General features: G+C 42.3%; 1 protein-coding gene across 1 annotated transcript; it reads right to left on the reverse strand.

The window, feature by feature from the left end:
* Positions 1–1409: 1409 nt before the first annotated feature.
* On the reverse strand, positions 1410–24455 carry Ywhab (tyrosine 3-monooxygenase/tryptophan 5-monooxygenase activation protein beta). Its single transcript, XM_050151025.1, has 6 exons — positions 24260–24455; positions 8288–8589; positions 6070–6193; positions 4758–4921; positions 3757–3852; positions 1410–3299 (listed from the first exon to the last, which is right to left on the reverse strand). Exons 2-6 carry the CDS (start codon positions 8585–8587, stop codon positions 3243–3245), a joined length of 741 nt encoding a protein of 246 aa, XP_050006982.1. The 5' UTR covers positions 8588–8589; positions 24260–24455; the 3' UTR covers positions 1410–3242.
* Between the last annotated feature and the right edge of the window lie 465 nt (positions 24456–24920).

A 24920-nucleotide genomic window follows, 5' to 3' on the forward strand; every position in this document is an offset into this window, starting at 1 on the left:
ACCTCAAGAAACAACCAGACGTCCCTAATAGTTTATACAAGCTGATGGTCTGATTCCCTGTTGTGTCAGACTACACTTTTTATCTCAAGGAGGGACAAGTGACAATCTCCATTTCATGGCACCTACAATTAAGAGTTTTCACCCTATCACCCTCCCCCATGTCCCAGTCTCGAAAGACAAATGGTTAAAAAAGTTTTTATTTTAGTTTTTGTCGTTGTTATTGTTTGTAGTGTGTATATGGGTACATACACGCCAGGGTGCATGTGTGGTCAGAGGACAGCTTCCCTCTTCTTCCGCCATGACAGGTTCCCCAGGTCCAGCAGCAGATACATTGTCTGTTTTTCCCATGGAGCCACCTCAGTCCCTCCCAGTCAAGCTGTTCAGAGGCAGAGTATTCTGATTATCATTTTCATCCACTGAACCATCTCTAAGGCCACCAGCATGTTGAGTCATGGATCTTCCCTTCCTTTGTATTTACCAACTCTTCCCATGGCTTCCCAAGTTTTTGGATCCCAGAAACAGACTCAATTTGCACTTCTTAGCTGTACGACAAGCAATCCCTCTACCTCTCCTTCCCTTTCTCCCATTTAACTCACAGAGGCTAACAGTAGGTAACAGCCATTCTTTCTACTCTAACTCCTCCGCTATAAAGCCACCCTGGGCGGACAGTGTGGCCTCAGTTGCATGTCTTGTTACCTACAACACAGACCACACAACTGCCTTACATTCCTGATCCACAGCTTTCAGGGACCTTTCAGGGACATACTTGTCCACCAGCTACTTGGGGAGGGGGGACATCCCTTACCTGGCAGACCCTGTTACAGACAAAAACTGTCACCTGGAGGTTCCTCTGACACTTGGCTCAGTTGTATGCCTCATCACCTATAGCTAAGGGCCATTATCTGCTCCTCCTAGACTTGCCTTTGGTTTTGTTGCATAGAGTATCGCAGGGCTTTTTCCTAGGGAGATATAGACAGATCTATTTACTATAGATAGGGAAGATACGAAGAGACTAAAGAAAGGAAGGAGCCTGTGCGGGTTCAAGGGCGGCTGCGTCGTTGTCGAGTCCCCTGTACCACGTAAAAGCAGCTATGCCCCCAGCAGTGCTGCCATCTGTGCTCGTTGCCAGCCAAAGTGCTTACGTAATCTTGTGAAATACGCCCGTTCCCTCAAAAAAAGAAACAAAGACAAACAACGTGCCCGTTCTGGTGCAGGCCTTGCACAGGTAACTGATCACACCTGCTCTGGTTTAAGATGGCAAGGATCACATCCAACCTAACAGAAACAAGTCTTCCTGCAGGCTCTAAAGGGGTTAAATAAAAGTATTTTTTAAAAAAAGCCCAAAATACACGTGCTCAGAATAGCCCTGAGAGTGACAGATAGTGGTGACACATCAATCCACAGGCAACTAACTGATAAAATGTTTTATTTCACTTTTGGGTTTTTACATTTTCCTGATTACTCCGTGTAAGGTGAACTAGAATGCTGAAAAGACACACGAATCTAGCACATCAGTAACTGGGGGTTTTCTTTTTCTTTTTGCTATACTATTTTCACAACCACAGGTGTGCTTGCTAGGCAAATATAACCACCACAGAAGCAAACGTTAGGCAGAATACTGGTAAGGGGAAAAAAAAAAAAAAAAAAAGAGCAAAGAGCTACCAGATGCACAGACAGGCTTGGTTCCACACCCACTACCGCGTCGTCAAGCGCCAAGATTAACTGCAAATTTTTGTTCAGCTAGAAACAAGGGATTTTTTTTTTTGGTGGTTTTTATTTTTTTTTATTTTTTTAAATTTTTTATTGGTTTTAAATCAGTGCATGAATTCTTTTCTCATTTCAGCAGATGGACAAACAAATGGACTCTACAGCTACATGGAATGTCAAGGTAGGGGGTGATACTGTGATAGTGACGGGCCTGGCTGTTCTTGGTTCTCTCTATTGTAGTGTCCATGCAACTTCCCTGTGCTCTAGGGTCTTGTTTGACATGTCTGAGAACTGAGCTGGATGAGTACACTGGGAGGATCTGGTGACAGGCACTAACAAGCATTATCAGGGCTGTTGCAATAGGGAGATACTTAAAAATACTTTTTCGATTTGAGTCATAGAATAAAGAACAACTGTGCTGAGGACTGGAGAGGACAGGGTGGCGGTGTGGGCAGGCCTTCTTTCCCAGCACCCCAAAGCAAGGCTTGCTCACCACTGTGCTCAGTGCCTCGCCCCTGTCCGGACAGTAACGACAAACAAAGGCTTCCAAAAGAAAGCACACAAGGAAGCAGAAAGCTGTAAATTTAAAGAGGAAAAGAATCAAAGTCAGCAGTCAGGACGGAAAGAATGTTAAATCTCAAAGTTCCTGCCCTCCAAGCTAGGAAGAACCCCAAGACTCTGAGTGTTCCTCAGGCGAGAGACCATCTCCACAGAACATTAACCTTAAGGGAATTATCCAGCAAACTCATATGGCCATTCAGAAGATACACCGCTCTTTTTTCTCTCCTTTAGCTAGGGGGTAACAGAAATAGTACTCTATTTTCACAAGTTGCTAATCAGGAACACACTGCTATAGTATAAAGGGGTTTAGTCTCATATATGTATGCGCATGGGACCTTTTTTGTGGTGTCACAGCCCAATTATCAGCCAAAGAACTTCACTTTCAGGTTTTGAGTTTCCTCAGGAGAAGACATTGCAGATATTTGTGGTCATGAACTTTTGAGTGGCAACAGCCCATACTGATCAAGTGTCGGTAAGCCCTCAACCAGAGGCAGAATTACCAAACTCGGCATGCTGATGGTGAGCATCTCACCCTAAGTCGGGCATCATAACAGAATCTCTACAACTTTCTGTACAACTTTACAACAGAATTGTATTTTCAGTAACTATTTGGATATCAGATTAAACTTTCTAAAAAGTTATACATAATTCAGGTCTATTTTTCCTACCAGTAAGAGCTCTGCTAAGTTACAAAACCCCATAATCACAGTGTTCAGTTTGTAAAAATTAAACACACAATAATCCTTGTCAATGTTGATCAAAGTCAAGATTTCAGAAATGCCGTGGCATTTAAGGGACCAGTTTGAGTTTTAGGTACAAATACCAGCTGTTTATCCCAGGGACCATTTTTGCTAGGCTTAGGCTGTGAAAAATCGAAAGTCAACATTCGATTTTTTTGTTTTTGTTTATCGCACAAAGGGCTATAATGTGGAGGATACAGAGTGACACCAGACAGATCACAAAGCATGACAACATTAGTTCTCGCCCTCTCCAGCATCTCCCTCATCTCCCTGGTTTTCTGACGTCCATAGCTGCAAGAGAAAAGGAAACAGAAAGCTATAATAAAAGATAATTTAAAATTTTCTTCAAGATGTGGCCCAGCATATTTTACCTCAACTACTACATTTTCCCCATTTCATTTTACATGTATAGGTGTTTTGCCTGCATGTATGTCTGTGCATCATTTATATGCCTACTGCCCTAGGAGGTCAAAAGAGGGCACCGCGCCCCTTAGAATTGGAATACAGATGGTTGTGAGCTGCTATGTAAGTGCTGGGAACCTGGGTCCTCTGGAAGAACAGGTTGAGAACCACAGTCCTATTTCCAGGTCCCTCACTCAACTACTCATATTCCTCATTACTACAGAGGATGACTGCAAAAGCATCAAGTCAGCAGTAAGATATAGGTTAACTTAACAATGTAAACTGTACTTAACTTAAATTCCGGGTAACAGTGGATTAGTAGGTGAACCGCCTCCAGAGTACTCACAGTGAGATTGTCCCTGAGCAGCTGCATGATCAGGGTGCTGTCTTTGTAAGACTCTTCATTCAGTGTATCCAATTCAGCAATTGCTTCATCAAATGCCTAAAACAAAGAGCTATTAGAAAGATCTGGACATTCTCAGCGTTAGTGCTACCTTTCCTACAGGTAAGAGGATAGGAATCGCCCTGATCTCCTCTCACATCTGCCAGCTGTTTCAAATGTATAACACGTATAAAGCACCAACCAGCAATGATAAACAGTGTTACTGTTAGCACATTTAGTCTATAAGCTCACTCAAGTTTTTAATTGCCAAAGTGCTTTCTATTTTTGTTTAAAATAAAAAGGCCTGAACACAAAGGTCAAAGAGGAGAACAGCAAAGCTCACCTCACTAAGCTTGATTTATGTCAGAGGTTCAAGTTGTAGAAATCACTGCAGGCACCCTTTCCAAATTAAAGCTTCATGCATAGGAGAGAAAGCTCCCCCCAAATGACTGGAAGTAATACAGCACAAACAAAATGGGATCTCAGGTCGGGCAGTAGTGGCACACGTCTTTAATTCCAGTACTCGGGAGGCAGAGGCAGGTGGATCTCTGTGAGTTCAGGCCAGCCTGGTCTACAGAGCTAGTTCCAGGACAGGCTCCAAAGCTACAGAGAAACCCTGTCTCAAAAAACAAAACGAAACAAAACACACACGCACGCACGCACACGCACACACACACACACACACAATGGGATCTCATTTCTTTGATTATGCCTTTCCTATCGTGGCACAAAGATGGCAACGCCCAAAGCTTATTGAGAACCACGACTTTACCTTGAAGGTTCTACCAAAGACCCCAACAGTAATCAGACAAAGCAAAACAAAAGTTAACATATATTCACATAAAAGCACCAAGTAACAGTTCTGTATGTATTTCCTAAAACCTGACTCCCCAGAAAATGTTTAAAAATCCAAGGCAGTGAGGACTGTTCATAAAATAGAAGGAAGTTCTTAGAAATAGCCTCACCGTTTTGGCGAGGCTGCAGGCCTTTTCAGGAGAGTTTAGAATCTCATAGTAAAAGACGGAGAAATTCAGCGCCAGGCCAAGTCGAATCGGGTGTGTAGGCTGCATTTCTTTCTTACTAATTTCAAATGCTTCTTGGTAAGCCTGCTGGGAGTTCGACACAGTGGCTAGAAAGAAGATAAAAAGGGTTAGCTTCTGCATCACACATGGGATCCACTATAAGTTACTTTAGTACACAAGTCTAAACAAATGAGCTATCAAAATAAAGGTCAATGTTTTCACTACTCAACTTAAATATTTGTTAAATGTTTATGCTAAGCACTATATTAAATACTTTGGAAGAAAACAGACAATTATGATGAAGTCTATAAAGCAGCCAAGAAATACAGATACAGCCTTTCATAAGACTAATTGTAGAAAATATAGTCTAGTGAAAAAAATAATGAGGTTTAAGGTCAGCAAAAACAAGCTCAAATTCTCAACTTAACTCACCCAGTATGTGGACTAGAGCAAGCAAAAAGTCGGTACATGAACCCTGGTTTCTTTTATTGGAAAAATGTGAGATTCACACCCAAATTCAAAGTACAAAGAGGATAATGCAATCCCAATTACTTGGCACACAGCAATCAATAAAGCAGCTAAATCACATCATGGAAAGCCATATTCTGAAAGAAAGGCATCCCTGTGGCAGTCTCACGCGGTAGTGTTGCTCATCTGTAGACACCCAAAACTAGAGAGTGCTGAAACCTATCAGACGTGCTCAAGGTAACTGCAGAGATTAACACAACAGCTCCACCAATAACTGTAACCACTGTAATGTAAGCTTGTACTCTGGAAATCAGTGCATGACTTGAACATAAGCAGTACCATGCTAGAAGAGTCAATCAAGTAACCAATATGGCAACTAGGTAAGTAATAGGTGGCTAGCCCATACAGGGTAACTTGGGGCAAAATTTATGACTCATATATCTTTGGAATTTTCCACTTAGACTTCAGACTACAGTTGTAGCAACTAAAACTGGGTAAAGCAAAGTCATGGCCAAGGTGAACTAGTATATTTTCCAGTTTTTCCTATAAAAAGAAACCATCAATTCTTAGGTAAGAGGTCATCAAATACATACATACCAAACTTCTAATACCCTTCATATCTGTCTATTATATAAAGAGATTTGCTAACTCCATGACCCCATGCATGACAAATCTGTGACATCTGAAATTCTCATTATTGTGATCTTAGTATATATAGTAAAAATGGATTTCATTATGAAATATTAGCCCTCCTACTGACTGTATTTTTTAAAAAAACTTTACTTACTTTGCTTATTGTCTCCAGATGCAACCTCAGAGAGATACCTAAAATAGTCTCCTTTCATTTTTAAGTAGAACACCTTGCTTTCTGGCTGTGTAGCATTGGGAATGAGATATTTGTCCAACAGCTCCTAAAAAGTGATTCACATTAAGAATTTTTAATTGCTTCTGAGATGTTAAAATTACATTTGAGATTCAAGATATGTACTACCACTACTGATTTTTCTGAAGACTAAGAACAAAAAAATCCTAAACAAACAAAGAGAAAAACCCAACCAATTTTCACTCAAGCTGCTAAATACTGTTTAGCCAAGTCCTAAGAGCGGACCCCTGCACTCTTGAGTTATAAGCCACTCTGACACTGTAAGAGCTGGTTATAATGCAGCCACTACAGTGGCACAGAACTACACTGCTAACACAAATCTAAATGGAAAGAACCATCAACAAAAGCATCACTTTAATATTAAAATAAGCATGGGTGCATGCACACAAAACATGGGGAAAGCCTTGGAGGAGCCCATTAATAATGCTTCTCTGGATAATAACACTAGAAGGAACTTTTACTCTGTAACTCTCTGTCGTTTCTTAAAAACAAACAAAACCCCCATTTACACTTGTATTACTTCTGTAATTGTGAGTGTGTGTGGGTCTTTCCATTCCGGGAAGCAAAAAAAAAAAAAAAAAGCAGCAATAGAACAAAACAGCCAAGAACTAAGTTTAAAATTCATCTGACCTGGGAAGAAAACCTTCTGATGCTTACTTTGTTTCCACACGACCCTGGAGAGACTTAGGACCCCAAGCCTCAGAGTCCTTGGCTGTACAGTGGGGAGGGGAAAGGAGACCAGCATGGCCACCTTCTAAGGCAGTTATAAGGACAAGCAAAGTAACGTACATTTAGTGCTTAACACGCTGCTTGGCACGTAGTAAGCACTCAGAGAGTCTAGTTCTATTATTAATAACAAATTCCTTTAAACATTTATGCTTACAACAAAAGTAGTTCTGAAGGAGTCCAAGCTTCGTATACAGAGCAATATTTTCGAAGAGTTGTTTTAGAATGTGGCATCCTGAAAAACTGGTTAAGAGGCAGTAAGTACCATGCTCTTCTTCACATTCTTTCAGCTGCTCTTAAAAGCTGGTCTACATTTCAGGAATTATGGAACTCTCTTGCCTTTGGAATGCATGCCATACTTCATCTGAATACCAGATGTACCTAACATTCAGGAATTAGTGCACCATTAACAAACCCCCAAACAACCAACAGGCAAGTTTAACCATGAAACTCTTATCTTATACCAAGAATCTAATAAAAAAGAGAGGCTCAACGCAAAGCTCAGCTATCAAGGATTTCATGAATCAGTCTCAGAGTATGCAAGAGGCAGCTTTAAAATATTGTGCAGACAGAGGGTGTAACTCCTGGTGGGTTAGGGGTGAGGAGTGCTGCCTGACAGCTGACAAGCTTTACACTGGTTTTCAAAAGCAGATGTCAAAGGAAGTATCTGAAGAGACAGACAGCAGGTAAGAAGGAAATCAGTACGTGTTAACTCTTTTCCCTTTAAAGCAGCCTTCAGTTAATGTTTACCTGATTCCACATAGAAAATAATCATTCCCAGTGGGCTCCAGACATGAGGGAAAGAATATAATTATGAGGTATTCTAGGATAGGCAACCAATCCTCCCGTCCAACCCCAAATGTATTAAGAAGGCTGTACCACCTGACTGTAGAGTATATAACACACAGGAGAAGCCCGATACCACCTCTGATTTGGCTTTGGACGGTACACTGCAGCAGGCAGATGTGCCTAACCTTCAATATCAAAGTTCTACACTTTGTGAGAGCATGACCAAGGAGAGGCTGAAGGGCCTTTACATTGACATCTCTTTCTTTCTAGACGACTCACTCCTGAGACTACTAGAGCAGCCTACTACTGAGTGCCCCTTTGTGATTACCCTCTCCATCTAACCCCAATATCTAAAGAAAACCCGAGGAATGTTGATGAAATGCTCCTGTTTGTTGTAGGTCTTTTTCAGAGATGGAAAACATCTTAGAAAAGATGAACTGATCAAGAAAGAGTAATGAAAATTACATTACATCCTTTAGATAAATTACAAATGGTTTTCAGCTTTGGAGTATAGTGGAATACCTCCACTCTCTCCTAAGCTGTTTTTAGAGCTTGTATCTGGACCACTCCTAGAGACAGATGTGAAAAGCAGAAGCGCTGCCCTCACCAGTACGTCATTGCAGATGTCCTGCAGCTCAGCCTCTATCTTCTCGCGGTACTCTTTGCCCATCTGCTGCTTCTTCTCATTCCTCTCTGTTTTCTGTTCGATGCTGGAGATGACACGCCAGGAAGAACGACGGGCACCTACCACATTCTTGTAGGCAACAGAGAGTAGATTTCTCTCTTCATTGGAGAGTTCATGTCCCTGTTCTGTTACAGCCTTCATAGCTGCAGCCATATCATCATAGCGCTCAGCTTGCTCAGCAAGTTTGGCTTTCTGTACCAGCTCGCTTTTGTCCATGGTCATTCCTATAACAGCAAGAGCACAGAGAAAGCAATGTCAGGCTTCTGACATTCTCAGAAGCGCACCCCCCAATGCCATCAAGAATGTGGGCATGTACTGAACATCGACAGAGTCAGGACTGGGCTGAGGCCTTTAAATCATTTTGGTCAATTGTTACCAACAATCCTACATGGTAGGAATATTCTCAATAATCCTTCCACCTTCTTAGAAAACACAATTAAAGAAAATGATGTACCCAAAACAGCAAACCAAGTAGAACACAGAGGTGTCAAGGCTTTCTAGCTGGCCTGTCCAATTCTACAGCTTGTTCATCCTTCCCGACATACAGAAACTACTTAAAAACTATTTGCTTTTAAACATTTGCTTATGTGCACATGGGAGTGCACACATGGGCATGTGTGGGGAAGGGAGGACAACTGTCAGAGCTGGTTCTCTCCCCCACCATGTTTCATGGGTTTCAGGGTCTGAACTTGGGTCATCAAGTTTGGCAGCAATCTCCTTTTCCTGCCAAAGCCATCTTGACAGTCCCCCTACCCCTGAAACAATCGTTTTTAAGTTATGCTACATACAGGTTCTTTAACTTTTTAAAAAGTGACCTTAATTTGGGGTTGGAGAGATGGCTCAGAGGTTAAGAATACTCACTTCCACCTGCTATTCCAAAGAACCTGTATTTAATTCCCAACGTCTACATGGCAGTTCAAAACTGCCTGCCGGCGGTGGTGGCGCACGCCTTTAATCCCAGCAGTTGGGAGGCAGAGGCAGGCGGATCTCTGTGAGTTCGAGACCAGCCTGGTCTACAAGAGCTAGTTCCAGGATAGGCTCCAAAGGTACAGAGAAACCCTGTCTCGAAAAACCAAAAAAAAAAAACCAAAAAACAAAAAAACCCCACAAAACCTGCCTGTGTCTCCAGTTCCATGGGATTGACCACCCCACCCCACTTCTGGTCTCTGAAAGCATTAGGCATGCATGTGCTCCACAGGCATACATATAGACACAAACCCATACACATAAAATTTTATTCTTAATAAAATAAAAACAGCCTTAGCTCAACACCAGTAATACAGAAGCGTCTTCTCACGGTCCACTTCCCAGCATCCCACAGCAGCTAAAAGTCAAACAGCAAGTACTTCTGCTGATGAGATGTCAGTAGAAATGAGAGTTCTCCAGGCCCAAATTGTTAACACACTAAGTACAGGTCCTAGCCCCTCTTCAGTTACAGCAGTCCTAAAAGTCCATGGATAGTCCTCAAAGGGTGGTCTTCTACTAGCCCAAGTTCCCGAGTGACTCTGCTACACTGCACATGCAGTACATAAAAGAACTTTTGGGAGGAAAGATGGCTCGTCAGTTAAGAGCAGCGGCTGTTCTTCTAGATGACTTGGGTTTAATTCCCAGCACACACACAGTAGCTCACAACCATCTACAACTCTAATTCCAAGGGATACAATGCCCTCTGTGGGCAACAGTCACACATAAGTAGGGCACAGATATACATGCAGGTATACATACACACCTATATAGATAAAAATAAATAAATCTGAACTCAAATGGAGCCATTCTTGGTTTGGGACTATTTCAAGATTCTTTGACATTGTCACAGAGTTCTTTGAGATTAAAAACCATCATGTTACTTTAGACTAAAGGTATGTCTTTAAAAAGAAAACTGATACTCATTTATCAGTTTCTAAAACTTTCAATTATACATACAAAGAAACAGGAAAACATATTAAAATAAAGGTCCCGATGCCTGTTGCTTATGTAACTCTAGACTTATATAACATGGATTTTGGAGCAGCTAGGCCAATTTCAACAGGAAATGGGTTACACAACATCTAGTAGTTTGGAGGAAAGCACAGACAAGGAAGAATGAAACAGTTCCTCTTTCTCCATCGATAGTGACATCTACCATTACCTCTAGCTAGTTCACATCTCTGATATCAGGCCCATCCTCTGAAATTCCCAGTAAAGACACTTCCCGATTAAAAGTTTCCACAGTCCCTTGCCACAGGCAGTAGTAGAACAGTGAAAAGAGTAGCAAGTGACAGCAAGCCCCTCTTTTCACCACCTGTCCTTCATCAAAACAGCTATCTTCATGTCTGCTTTTCTGTCTTCTCACTAGGCCACGGCTCTCCTTCACATGGCCACTAGAAAATGTAATTTAGTGCTGCCCTTTGAAACCATGATATTTTGAATAGTTAAAAATGTTAGTTTCACTTGTCTTTTGGTACCTATCTTTTTAAAGCTGGTTGGGCTTGAACTCAGGACTTCAAGTGTCTTCCACTCCAGCAATGTCCCCTTTAGTTAGTTCATCACTTGAGTCTAAACCTTTCAAAGTCCTTCAGAACATGGCCTGTGAGGTTTTCTGATCCACTGATCTTCAACAGGTATCTTGTCTCAGGTACTCATTCCCAAATACCCTGTAAGCACCTTGCTCAAACATGCAGGTCTCTTTGTCTAGACTGCTCTGCTGGATATTTTGCTTCCCACCTATACAAACTCTATCCACCTGTCTAAGGCTTCACAGTCCATGCTGGTCTACGATACAGGACTCTCAATACACATGGAACCTGCTACACAGTAGTCTCGGTTCTTTATGTTGGTCCATGGTAGACTACTTGGTTTCCCCACACATCATTCTCAAAGGAAGGATTCACATGCAATGCCTCAACTGCTCAAGTAAGCATCTGTTAAGTTTTTCAACACACATGACTGGAAGAACAAAGAACACACAGAAAGACAACAGGCACCATATGTCAAAGCACATTCTGTTATCACACAGAAAAGGATCCTGTTAAACTCAAGCCTTACAGTTTACAAAGCAGACAATGGAATCTCCCTTGGCAGAGCTGCTGTGAACACCAGGAACAGGGCATTTAAGAACAACAGATATGAGATCTTTCTTAGAAATACATGCTGCACAAACAAATCTGAAGATCCTTAGTTCTTCCCAAGTGTCCATATATCATTTTTTAACCCAAAGTGTGAGCTTTTTAATTAAAAAATAATTTCAAAAAATGTTAAGGGTGTTAGCTCAGTGAAGGAATATCAGCTTTGTGCGTACTAGGCCATGGGGTCAATCCCCAGTATCAAAACAATAAACAAAAAAACCAGGAAGGAGGAAGTGAGTCTGGGTTGAACTTTGCACACAAAGTAGTTATATGTTAACGTGAGACTTATTCTCTCAGTAAGTTCAAAATGGACATACATGTTAACAGTGATGTTTTAGTGATTGCCAATCAGACTTTTCTGGAATTAGTAGGCAGTGGCAGTTTATCAGAAGGGCATGCATTTCTTCTGAGACTGACTTTCTTTCTTTCTTTCTTTCTTTCTTTCTTTCTTTCTTTCTTTCTTTCTTTCTTTCTTTCTTTCTTTCTTTCTTTCTTTCTTTCTTTCTTTCTTATGTAGACAACATTCCTTCCATGTATGCTTGTATGCCAGAAGAGGGCACCAGATCTCATTATAAATGGTTGTGAGCCACTATGTGGTTGCTGGGAATTGAACTCAGGACCTCTGGAAGAGCAGTCAGTGCTCTTAACCTCTGAGCCATCTCTCCAGCCCTCTTCTAAGACTTTCAATGAGGGTCACAGCCTTTATTTGCTTTCTACCAGGACAGATGGCTCCCCAGAGGCCATTCTAGACTGGCAGTGAGCCAGTAGGAAGGCACCAACATGCATGAGAACAAAAGTTCTCAGAACACCCACATGGTAACGATGGGTGTTGATGGGTGTCAATCTGTCTGTTCTAGGCCACTGGAATCATCAAGATACAGGACTGGCAGGCATTTGCTAATAAATGTAACAAAATGCTTAGTGACAGATTGGAAACAAGTCAAATATCCAATAGAAGAGAGATGCTTAATAAAGAAGAGTCAACAGTACAGACTGCAGGAGCCTCACAAGAAAGCTGTACAGAAAGATAAATTTAAGATGTACAGGGCTGTGCATGAAGGGGTACAAAGTACTTTCCTAAAATGTTCCTAAAGAGCGTACACACATGATTAGAAAAGTCAATACAAAATGGCTAAGGGTAGTCGGGCAGTGGTAGTACATACCTAGCACTTGGAAGGCAGAGTCAGGGAGATCTCTGTGAGTTAGAGGCCAGCCTGGATGCAAGTTCTAAGACAGTCAGAGCTGTTACCCTGACAAACCCTGTCTCAAAACACCAAAAGAAAAAAAGGAAGCCGGGCGGTGGTGGCACACGCCTTTAATCCCAGCAGTTGGGAGGCAGAGGCAGGCGGATCTCTGTGAGTTTGAGACCAGCCTGGTCTACAAGAGGAGCTAGTTCCAGGACAGGCTCCAAAACCACAGAGAAACCCTGTCTCGAAAAACCAAAAAAAAAAAAAAAAAAAAAAAAAAAAAAAAAAAAAAAAAAAAAAAAAAAAAAAAAGGAGGGGAAGGTGGCGCTAAAGGTAGTAATTTCAGTGTTATCTCTAGGTGGCAACTTTTTATAATCCTTATTTTTAAAATTGACTTTTCTTTCTTTTGGAGACAGGGTCTGAAACTCACAATGTGTCTCAGCCTCCCAAGTGCTCACATTACAGATGTGTGCCAACACACCTGACTATCTCCTACTTTTAAAATCATTTTATCCCACGTCTCAGTCACAACACAGACAGACCAAACGAGGCCCAGGACCTGGAACTCTAAAACCCTGTTCATTCCTAAGAACACAGCCTGTGATAGGCACTAGAGGAACTGCCTATTTTGTCTTATAATAATAATAACAACAACAACAACAACAAGCTACTGGGAGTGGTGGTTGAAAAGCAGATGTTTAGCACACTTCTTACTCTTTCAGAGGACTTAGCTTGGATTACCCTATCCAGTGGCTCACAACTGCCTTGATCTCCTGCTCCAGGGGATTAGATCTGTGGGCAAAGCCCCAACTCCATAATTTTCTGAAGAAGAAACAGTACTGGGGAATCCACCAGAGACTTGGCACACTGGCCAAGTCATTACTTGCAACCCTTGTTGGTGTTTTCAGACAGGTTCTCACCAAGTAACCCCAGGGTAGCCTGGAATTCTGCATCTTCCTGCCCATCTATCTTCCCAGTGCTGAGATCACAAGAACATTTCAAAATGCAATACTAAATGACTACAGAAGAAGTGCTGACTCAGCTAACCAATGCGCTAAGAGTACGTGTGAGCCAATCTCATTCCTCTGGCTAATGCTTTTCCTAAGGGACATTTTCTAGTTAGAGGTCAGTCAAAATTTAGAGAAGTCATTTCAGAGTGGTCAAGGAAACAGACGATCACTACACTCATCTATATATTCTTTCAAAAAGTTACTACAAAGAAAGAAAAGTTGAAAATGGGAACCAGCTTTTAGAAGCATTAACAATATTTTCACAAAAAGAGAACACTTTCAATTGTAAAAGAGTAAGTCTGACAAGTGGTGCTGGCATAACTGGATATCAAAATGTAGAAGAATGAAAATAGAACCATATCTATCACCACGCACAAAACTCAAGTCCAAGAATCAATGACCTCAACATAAAGCCAGCCACACTGAACCTTACAGAAGAGAAAGTGGGAAGTACGCTTGGAAGCATTGGCACAGGGAACCACTCCCTAAATATAACCCCAGCAGCACAGACACTGAGAGAAACAATTAATAAATGGGACCTCTTGAAATTGACAAGCTCTGTAAAGCAAAGGACACGGTCAACAAGACAAAACGACAGCCTACAGAATGGGAAAAGATCTTCACCAACCCCATATCAGACAGAAGTCTGGTCTCCAAAATATACAAAGAACTCAAGAAATCGGACACCAAAAGATCAGATAATCCAATACAAAAAAAAAAAAAAAAAAGGAGTACAGACCTAAACAGAGAACTCTCAACAGAGGAATCTAAAATGGCTGAAAGACACTTAAGGAAATGTTCAACATCCTTGGTCATCAGAGAAATGCAAATCAAAACAACTCTGAGATTCCATCTTACACCTGTAAGAATGGCCAAGATCAAAAACACTGATGACAACTTATGCTGGAGAGGTTGTGGGGAAAAGGGAACACTTCTGCATTGCTTGAGGGAATGCAAGCTGGTACAGCCCCTTTGGATGTCAGTGTGGTGATTTCTCAGAAAATTAGGAACAATCTTCCTCAAGACCCAATAATACCACTTTTGGGTATATATCCAAAGGATGCTCAATTGTGCTACAAGGATATGTGCTCAACCATGTTCACAGCAGCTTTGTTTGTCATAGCCAGAACCTGGAAACCACCTAAATGCCCCTCAACTGAAGAATGGATAAGGAAAATGTGATACATTTACATAATGGAATACTACACAGCAGAAAAAAATGACATATTGAATTTTGCAGGAAAATGGATGGAGCTAGAAAACATTATTTTGAGTGAGGTAACCCAGACACAAAAAGACAATTATCACATGTACTCATAGATGGTTTTTAAACATAAAGCAAAGAAAGTCAGCCTACAAACTACAATCCCAGAGAACTTAGACAACAATGCGGACACTAAGAGAGACTTACATATATCTAATCTACATGGGAAGTAGAAAGTATAAAAAGACAAGATCTCCTGAGTAAATTGGGAGCATGGGGACATTGGGGGGCTGTTGAAGGGGGGGGTGGAGATTCAGGGAGGAGAGCAGAGAAAAATGTAGAGCTCAATAAATATCAATTAAAAAAAAAGTAAGTTTGAGTGTAACAACTTGTTAAAAATTTAAAACATAAGCCAGGTGGTGGTGAAACACCTTTAATTCAGCACTTGGGAGGTAGAGGCAGGTAGATAGATCTCTGCGAGTTCGAGGCCAGCTTCATCTATAGAGTGAGTTCCAGGCTATCCAGGACTGTTTCACAGAGAAACTCTGTGTCAAAAACAAAACAAAACAAAACAAACAAATATTTTAAAATGTGGATCCATTATCTACTACATGTCAAGAATCACCTAACATGGTTCTCTTGTCAGGAAAGCCCTACATAGAACCAATAGGAAACTACATAAAGCAATGAAGTGATTTCCTCACACTCTAGTACCTGTTTCTGCAGTGTTAAAAGTAAACATTAAGAGCAGACAAAGAGGATAATACACACCAGATGCTTAGACAGTGCTCAGAGTGAAGGTTCATGGACAAGTAATTCTGTCTCTTAAGGCACTTCACAAACAAAATGCTACAGTTCAGAGTTGGATCACCTGCACAAGTAACCACTATGTCCAAGAATTCTTTGGAAAATTCACTCAGAGGAGTTGAAAAGAACTCCCAGCAGAGTGCCCCATACTCAAGCTAAACTATGACAAAAACAAAAGGCAGCACATCCGAATCTCCTTGGAAAGTCAACCAACTACACTCAGAGAGAAGAGGTAAAGGGATGTGAATTCTGGAACTGGAGATGGTGGGGAATAAGGAGCTCTAGGCTGAGTGTGACTGGGTGGGGCTGCATCAACTGCAGCAGCCCCAGCACCATAAAGCAGATCACAGCTGAAGAAAAGCGAGCATTCCAGCTACCTACTCTGGGAGGGAGGGAGAAGTTGGGGTCAGCTGGTGGGTAGTGTTATCCTGAAACAAATGAAGCACTCCTGGCTCTCAAAGGAAACTACTCATGAACACACCTCCTCCAAAATGTCTCTGTGCCATTCCACGCACAAAATGTAGTCTTGTAAAACTTTATTTCATTCAGACATGTACAGAGTATTTGCTGGAAACAGAAACAGCACATCTAAAACACAGAGTTCTATGTTCAGCAAACACTGACTGTGAAGAAAAAAACAAAATCCCTTCCTTCTTCCAAAGCAGTTGTGGATTTTTGTTGTTTGTTTTGAGATGGGCTCAGGTAGCCCAGGCTGATCCCAAACTCCCTATGAAACTATGATACGACCTTCAACTGAATTCCTGTACTCCTGCCTCCTATGCCCTTAGTGTTGGGATTACAAGCATGCCCAGGCCCCATCTTTCACATCGGTTTTCAAGTATCTTTACTAATTATGCCCAACGAACCAATACTTAACTTAAAAACCACCAGTGTTGAAACACTGTCTTGAAAAACAAGCAAAACACACACACACACACACACACCAACTCAACCAAGAAACCCCACCAGTGTTAAGTGGTGTGTCCCAATGTGAATAAATAACATGCACAACAATAAACTGATCTGCTGCTGTAAGTGATCAATCCAAAGACATATGCCAATTCTGATTGATAAAGGTGCCCGATACTGACCCTATGAACAGACTTCAAAGGCTACCCCACCATTATAATGAAGCCACTCAATACAATTCACCAATTTATCTTTCCAGACACACCTGCACATCCATATTAACTCCTGCTGTTTTACAAAAGCCGAGGTATCCATCTACTACGCATATTTACAAGAAATTTATTTTACTCTGCTGTGAAGAAAATAACAAAAGTCACAGGAAAATGGATGAAACTGCAAACTATCGCACTAAGTGAGGTAACCCAGGCCCAGACCCCAGCTCTGGTCTTGTTTGTGTGTTTAGGTGTCTGTGGAAGTCAGAAAGCTAGGAGGACCATGAGAGCGGGAGGGAAGAGACCCTAAGTGAGGAAGGGGACAAAGGTGGAACTACTGAGGGTGGAAAGGTTTGGGAGAAATTGGAGAGAATTTTAAACTGAAGAAAACTTTTCTCCTCTGCTGCTTTTGGTCAGATATTTTACCACAGCAACAGAAACAACAACAGGAGCAAAATCACTTTCCCATTAGATTCGAGGGCATGGATTCCACAGGAATCCAAAGCCCACTGCTAAAAGGAGGTTCTAGACCCTGGGGGGAAGCTACTACTATTGTTTTATTAAACACACATGCTGTCAAACGACCTTCTAAATATCTATGCTTATACCAATAGATTAGTATTCATCTCAACCTTGGTCAGAAACGCTTCTTTTGCAGTGGACAGTGGATAATGCAGACTTGCAACTGGTCCAAGTGCTGAAAATAAGTGACTACTGTCCGATTGGGAACACTGGAGACATCTAAAGACTGTGGGAGTCAGAGGACATGAAGAAGGGCTGAGAAATTTGTCTTCTAGACATGATGTGGTTGTTGCACTCATGACCCCCATCAGCTGTGGTTACCTGAACAAGACAGGGCCTGCTAACATTCTAGGATGGATGGGGGCAAGGCAAATGAGGCCCCACATCTAGCTGAGGAGCTATTGGCAGTGAATAGCTGTTGGCATGGGGGAGTCATTTTGCTTTAGGGGTGTAGCCACTGGTTAAAAGTCATCTCTGAACCAGTAAATAACACACATCCATGGGGAGGGGAGCTCCTTATTAGGAGATGCCATATGATACCTACAGAACTTTGCACAATGTTCAAGCACTTGAATTACACATAATGAGAACTCAAACTTTTTAGCTTATGGTAGTCATTTATTTATTTTAACTGTTCAAAAATAAATATCCCAACTCCATTTAAACTAGATTTGAAAGCACATAGAAGCAAACATAGTGATAATTCAAAGTAAATTACTGCTCCAGGTACTGGAGTCCTATTTTATACTCCTGCTTCGATGCTTCTAATGTTATCTGTGGGAATCAGTGGTAATAAACAGTATTTCCCATTGTTAAATAATTTTAAAGGTATAAATCATCTATAGCCATACAAACAAACCCAGTCATTTAAAAGGAATATTTAGTTCATGACTAACTTGTTAGGAGTCTGCAAGCACTCAAGTCAACGGCAACGACAACATTCCACACAGAAGTTAATGGTCAATGGGACACTCAATATGCACCTCATTTCTCTTAAACCTAAAGAGAACAACTTTTTAAGGATTTAAAAAGGATAGCACGCGTTAATTACTTATGCTTATTTCTAGAATATGGCTCTCAGAGTTTACTGTAAACACCTTTATTGGCACCTACAGTGGTCTGTAAGCTTAAGTTAGGAATCCAGACTATTAATTATCCCATGTCCACCACACTGAATCTCAAGCCACTCGATCATTGATGAATTTTAAAAAAGTGAACAAGCTGTTATTTTCTATGTGGACAGAAGCAGGCAGGTCACATTTGACCTATAAAATACAGACTGCATATACAGTCTATTTTAAACTACTTTTTTTTGGTTGCTGTTGGTCTCACTCTGTAACTTAAGTTAGCCGGGAACTCACTATTCAGCCTAGTCTGGCCTCAAACTCTTGGCAATTCTGCTACTTCAACCTCTTGAATGCTGGGGTTATGAGGTGTGAACCACCATATCCAGCTGGACTTTTCAAAGTACTACCTCACCTCATTCAAGACATAGCACTAGGCTTTTTGATTACTAATTTTTCAGCTACCAAGCATACTTAAGAGATTCAAACTGGGGGCTGGAGACATGGCTCAGTGGTTAACAACACTGACTGTTCTTCCAGAGGACATGGGTTCAATTCCCAGCACCCACATGGAAGCTCCCAACTGTCTGTAGGTTCCAGTTCCAGTGGATATGATACCTTTACACAGACATACAGGCAAAACACCAATGCACACAAAATAAAAATAAATAAATAATTAAAAGAGAGAGATTCAAACTGGATTCCAACAAGTCCCTAAAATATTTTCAAACAATATCCATACACAAGTATCAGGCACCTATACAAACCCCAGAACAGCTAAAAGGCTAAGTAACAACATTATCATTTATGGTCTGCTGAATGGATAAAGCACTTAGGAATTTGTATCAATTCATACAATACTAGATACCTGTGAGATAGGTGGCACCATCTCCTTTTACACATGTAAAGAATAACTTACTCAGGGTCACACAGCTAGCTATCCAGGGCAGAGCTAGGAATCTAGCTCAATATGTATGTGTGGAAATCACAGGTCAATTTTTGAGTGTCACTCTGCAGGAGCTATCCTTGGGGGTGTGATGTTTTGTATTTGAGACAGATCTATCTCAAACCAGCCACAGAGCCCCAGGCACTCTCGTTTCCACATTCCCAGAACTGGGATTATAGATGCACAACACATGTTTTCCTGTGGGTGCTGAGGACCAAACACAGATCCTTATGCTTGCATAGTAAGCATTTACCAACAAAGCTGTCTCCTGAGTCCGCAATATTAATTTAAAAAGTTACTGACATTTCTTTTTTTTTTAAAGATTTATTTATTTATTCAGTATCCTGCTTGTAGGTCAGAAGAGGGCACCAGATCTCATTATAGATGGCTGTGAGCAACCATGTGGTTGCTGGGAATTGAACTCAGGACCTCTGGAAGAGCAGTCAGTGCTCTTAACCGCTGAGCCATCTCTCCAGCTCCCTTGACATTTCTTTTGTGTGCCCATGGAAGTCAGAAGACAATTAAGGGAGATGGTTCTCTCCTTCACTATGTGGGTACCAGGATCAAACCTCAATCTCAGGTTTGGTGGCAAACACCTTTAACAGCTAAGCCATTTCACCAGCCCCTCAACTTTAATTCTGAAGTTAAATGCTTCTAAGATAAGGTATGATTCCCAACACTTAGATGTATAACTGAATTGTGATGAAAAAATAATTTATTACAGTCGTTATACTCACTCTCACACGAGCTCTAGTGTTAGGCTCTCCTCATGAAGACAAACAATAACAGATCAGGCTTATAGCTAATTCATTTGGCTTTTCATCTGTTTGTCATGGCCATTCAGAAATAACTCTTCTAGTTGAGTCTTTAAGGAAAACAATGAAATAAACAACCACAATAGGAAAACTTACATAATCAAGAACTGGCCAGAACTTGAAGGGGAAAAAAATTTACCTACAATCTCCCAGAATAGCTTGCTTTTGTGAGGTTGTCACTCACTTTCATCTCATTACAAGTATCAGAAACATCTAACTGTCCTTCAGAAAGCAGCCATCACAGAACAGAAAAGTACTTTAAATCCGTATCTCTTCAATGTTCTCCTTAGGAAAATCCCCTCTGAGTCTACCTCCAACTGTTTCTCATTATGAAATACAGGTCTACTAGAATCCTTTTCATGTAGTAAAGACAGATCTAAAGTTAAAGAGTCATTATGTAACTATATTCTCCTGGCCTCTAGTGTGAACTCTCATGTCCTTAGGTGAATGGATAAAGCAAGGATCCTCTTATTTATTTATTTATTTATTTATTTATTTATTTATTTAGTCAGAGTCTTGCTGTGTAGCGCTAGATATCCCAAAACTCACTATGTAGATCACACTGTCCTCAAACTCATAAAGATCAGCCTGTCCCTGCCTCCCAAGTGCTGAGATTAAAGGCAAAGTCATGCTGGGGCAACCAAGGATCTTTTAAACTTCAGTTTACAAAGAAGTTATAGTTTCTAAGGTTCCTTGCTGACAAAACTGCTTTTGCCTGATGCCACTGAAAGAGCAGGGAGCACAGTTTTTACAGATGCAGTAACTTAGTAGCGTCTCCCTACTTACAGGAAGAGATAGACTCTCTTTTTCTTCTCCCAGACAAAATAAGAACCTAAATCACTACAAAGTGGTATAAGTAACACTAAATGATGGCTATAGCCAAAATCTAGTAAACCAGACGCTAGGGTGATTTTCTGCAGAGCACCTGACAGACTTCCTCCCTAGCAGAAAGCAAGTACCCAAACACTGGACTCTTCAGCAGCTTTCACCAGCAATATTGCCCTACACGAGAACAGCATTGCATACGCCTTTAAGAACAGATGAAATTACAGCTTCAACACGTTAACAGGATGCAGGTACAAAAAAGTAAGGTGGTCATAGAATACATATGTTGTTCAAATCATTACCCAGAGTCAAACGACCTAGGCATAATTCCTGATTTTAGCGGTAAATTCTGTGCTACATGTATGTGTCTCCTTGAAAAAAAATTTAATTTCTCCACTTCAGTTTCCTCATCTATACAATGAGGCTAACAGTACTTACCTTTCATTGGCTGAAGACTAAATAATGCTTAAAGTGCTTTCTGAGGAAGCCTGGCACATACGAAGTGCTACGAGTGGGGACAGTGTGATCCATTCAACCCGATGATCCTTAGAGGCTATCGATTAAGTCACAGCGGGTAGATTCTGTACTTGTCTACAGGCACATATGCAATACCTAATCTAAATGTAGACTCACGTACAGTCAAAATCTGATAATAACTCTAAAAGATAACGGCTGATCAATGGCCACTATGTTACATAGGTGTTGCAAGTTCAGCTGTGCTGTGCACTGTACCCTGACTACACTAACATGTACCCTGTGTGCTGTGTTTCTCAATGGGATAAAAGACAAGACTTTATTTTTCACCACAAAGAAATCATGTCTGGCAGGACGATTGTGGTGCACACCTTTAATACCAGCACTCGGGAGGCAGAGGCAGGTGGATCTGAGTGAGTTCAAGGCCAGCCTAGTCTACAGAGTGAGTTTCAGGACAGTCAGGGCTGTTACAGAGGAACCCTGTCTTGAAAAATTAAAAACAAAAATCATGTCTGAGGAGATAGGCTATTTAAACATTACACAATATATACATATATTAAACATCACAGTAATCATAGTATATATCCATTCATGTTCAATTTATTTTTATTAATTTTACTTGTATTAAGAAATAAACATCCCAGAAACTTATTTGAATTCAGTCTGCCACCACACATCCAAATGTTGTATTGCCAGCCCAGTACAGAGGTGCACACCTGTAACCCCAGCTCCTAAGGCAGAGAGAAGACTGAAGCAGTGAGCTTGAGACTAGATTGGGCTACGTACACAGAGGTGGGGAAGAGGGAACATTTTACAGTACAGATGAGAAAAACTGGATTTGCTATATGTAAAGTTATATAATGTATCATTTTTAATAGCAAGTGGACAAAACAAGATTGTGTCTTATCAGAAAGGGAGAAAGAAGTGAACTCAATCATTAAAATGCAACAAAACCAAAGGCTTATATTTAACAACTTAGAGTTTACAAAGGGTCTCAGACAACTGTGGAGATAGGGAAGCTAAGAACCAGAGATGATCACTGCTAGGAAACAGTACAGGGAAAGAACCAAATCAAATTTACCTAATATCAACTTCAGCGCTCTGTTTTTGGATCCACAGCCAAGTGGGGAAAAAAATGCACTTTTTTGCAGCAGCCCAAATCTCTGGAGACTCTGCCTAGGGAACAAGCATCATGGGAATGTGCTCGGCCTGGTTTCACACAGGCTGCCTCCCTGATCCATACAGCTCCAAGTCTAAAATGGCTTCAACACAGTACAAGCACTGCATGATGGGAAATGCACAGAAGATAACAGGGTAAGAGCCATACTCCTGGGGCTGACAGTCCATAAATACTTGCCACAGATGAGAGAGGATATTCAATCTGAAAGTAGGTGTGTGGTTTAGGCCAATCACCTCATTTCTCATAAAGACTTCATTTGTAAATGGTTTCTCATCTTGTTTGAAGGCAGAAGTAGGAAAAATAATTTAGCAATTGGTACTGGATTTTCAGTCTTCCATTTCTAAGGCCATGCTTAAAATTCTAACTTGGGTGGGGAAGAAAAAAATAACCAATATTTTCCAGCTATATGCTACTAAAAACATTGATTCTAAAAAAAAAAAATTAAAAAACCTAAGAAATGAGGCTAGCTGGGTGGAGGCAGTCAGAAAGAAATCCACCAAGAGCCAAATATTTGAATAATTTCTCAGCAGCTAAATGTAAAACGCTGAGTAACCACGTGTTCAGTCCTATACCCTGTATGTGTGCGGTTTCACAGAAACACCTGAGATACAGCGAGAAATATAATTTTCATATTCTCCTAAGGGTTGCACCTTTCTGCATTGGCCCGTGATATCACAGACTCACACAGCATCTTGCAGATTCCACCTCCCACACCAGACATGTAAAATCAGGGGTCGAAAGATATCTGGTCTTACCAGAGAGAATGTACTGAAGGCAAGGACAAGACGTATTTTTACAGAGAGGTTGGCAAATGCTCATAAACGCTGCCACCTTTGGAATCCTCCCTGCACGCAAGTTCTCCATTTGCAATAGACCCAGATGCGCTCATCTTGGAAAGAGAAGGGTCCACATCCTGCCCACTCCTTCCCCACCAACAGACAAATTTCAAATAGTAAAAGACAAAACCAACAAACAAAAAATGTATGGAGGAATTCGGGGCGCAGACACACGAGATTATGGCCGTAAAATGACGACAAATAGCATGAGAAGCCTCAATTCTCAGCCTGATCTTCCCCCGCCCCACTGGGAATCCAGTTTGAGTCAGTAAAACGATTCGGACAATTCCATTTCTAGATTCAAACCTCAACCCTGCTGTCAGAGAATCTCGGGTCCAGCAGGGTTTCCCACACCGGCGATGATGAAACAGCTTTACTGCAAAGTGGGAGAGGGATTCGCCCCAGCTGTCGCCAAGGTTAAGCCCTTACTCATCCAGGGGAGCGCAGCAGGGGCGTCGCGGCTTGGGGGAACTCGCTCGCCTTCGGCTACACTGCAGTTTTTGAAAGCCACAAAGGAACGAGGTTGACAGGCCCAGAGGGATGGCTCCGGGCCCGAGGGGAGCAGGCAGGGGCGGCGCCGAGCAGAGGAGCTGCCGGGGGGAGTCCGCAGCCCAGCCGTGCCCAGCCGTGCCCAGCCGTGCCCGGCCGCACCCGTACGGCCCTCCGAGAGAGAAGCCCGGGCTTCCCGCGGAGGCGCAGGCCCGGCCGGAAGCGGGGAGGGGCGGTGGCGAGACGGGCCGCAGCCGCCGCCCGAGAAGGGGCTTCGCGTTGGGGCCCCTGGGAGCCGCGCCGCACTCACCGTGGAGGACTGTAGGGAGAAAAGGCGCTTCCGGGAAGCTCGGAGGGCGGCGACTACGTCTTTCCCAGGCCCACTCCTCAGGCGGTGGTGGCGGCAGCGGCGGTGGCGGCGACCGTAGCTGCTGTGGCGGCGGCAGCGGCTACCCGGCTCCGGAATCGGCGGCGGCGGTGGCGGCAGCTGCACTTCCGCTCCGGCCACCACTTCCGCTCTAGCCCAAGTCCCGCCCCACCCTGAGTCGGCTTTTCATTGGGTGAGCGAGGCACGGGGTTGCCCCGTCCTCCCGAGAAGGGCGGTGATAGCCGGGAGGAGGGGAAGTCACGAAGGGCCTAGAGGGAGCGGTCGTGGGAGGGCGCAGGGCCTTGGTGGGAGCTCGGAGGGGGCGGACGCAGAGAAAGGAAGTGGGGTGGGGGAGCAGGAAGAGGAGGAAGAAGAGAGGGCGGAGCTGAGGTGACCGCCCCAGGGCCGGGATGTGTGAGAACAGGGCGAGCTCCAGGACGGATGGTTCAGAAGCTTGGAGCATTTTTGGTCCAGGTTCGGGGTCATATGTTTCCACCCCACCCTGAAAATAATCCTCACGGGATCGGAGTCGCTAGCAGTTCTATTAGCTGTGCGCTAAGGGATTGCTTGTAACCGAAGGAGAACAGAAATGGCTCGGCCCTAC

The sequence above is a fragment of the Alexandromys fortis genome, unplaced genomic scaffold (genome assembly GCF_014885135.2).
Source record: "Alexandromys fortis isolate MF-2015 unplaced genomic scaffold, M_Fortis_MF-2015_v1.1 scaffold_27, whole genome shotgun sequence".
Classification (NCBI taxonomy): domain Eukaryota; kingdom Metazoa; phylum Chordata; class Mammalia; order Rodentia; family Cricetidae; genus Alexandromys; species Alexandromys fortis.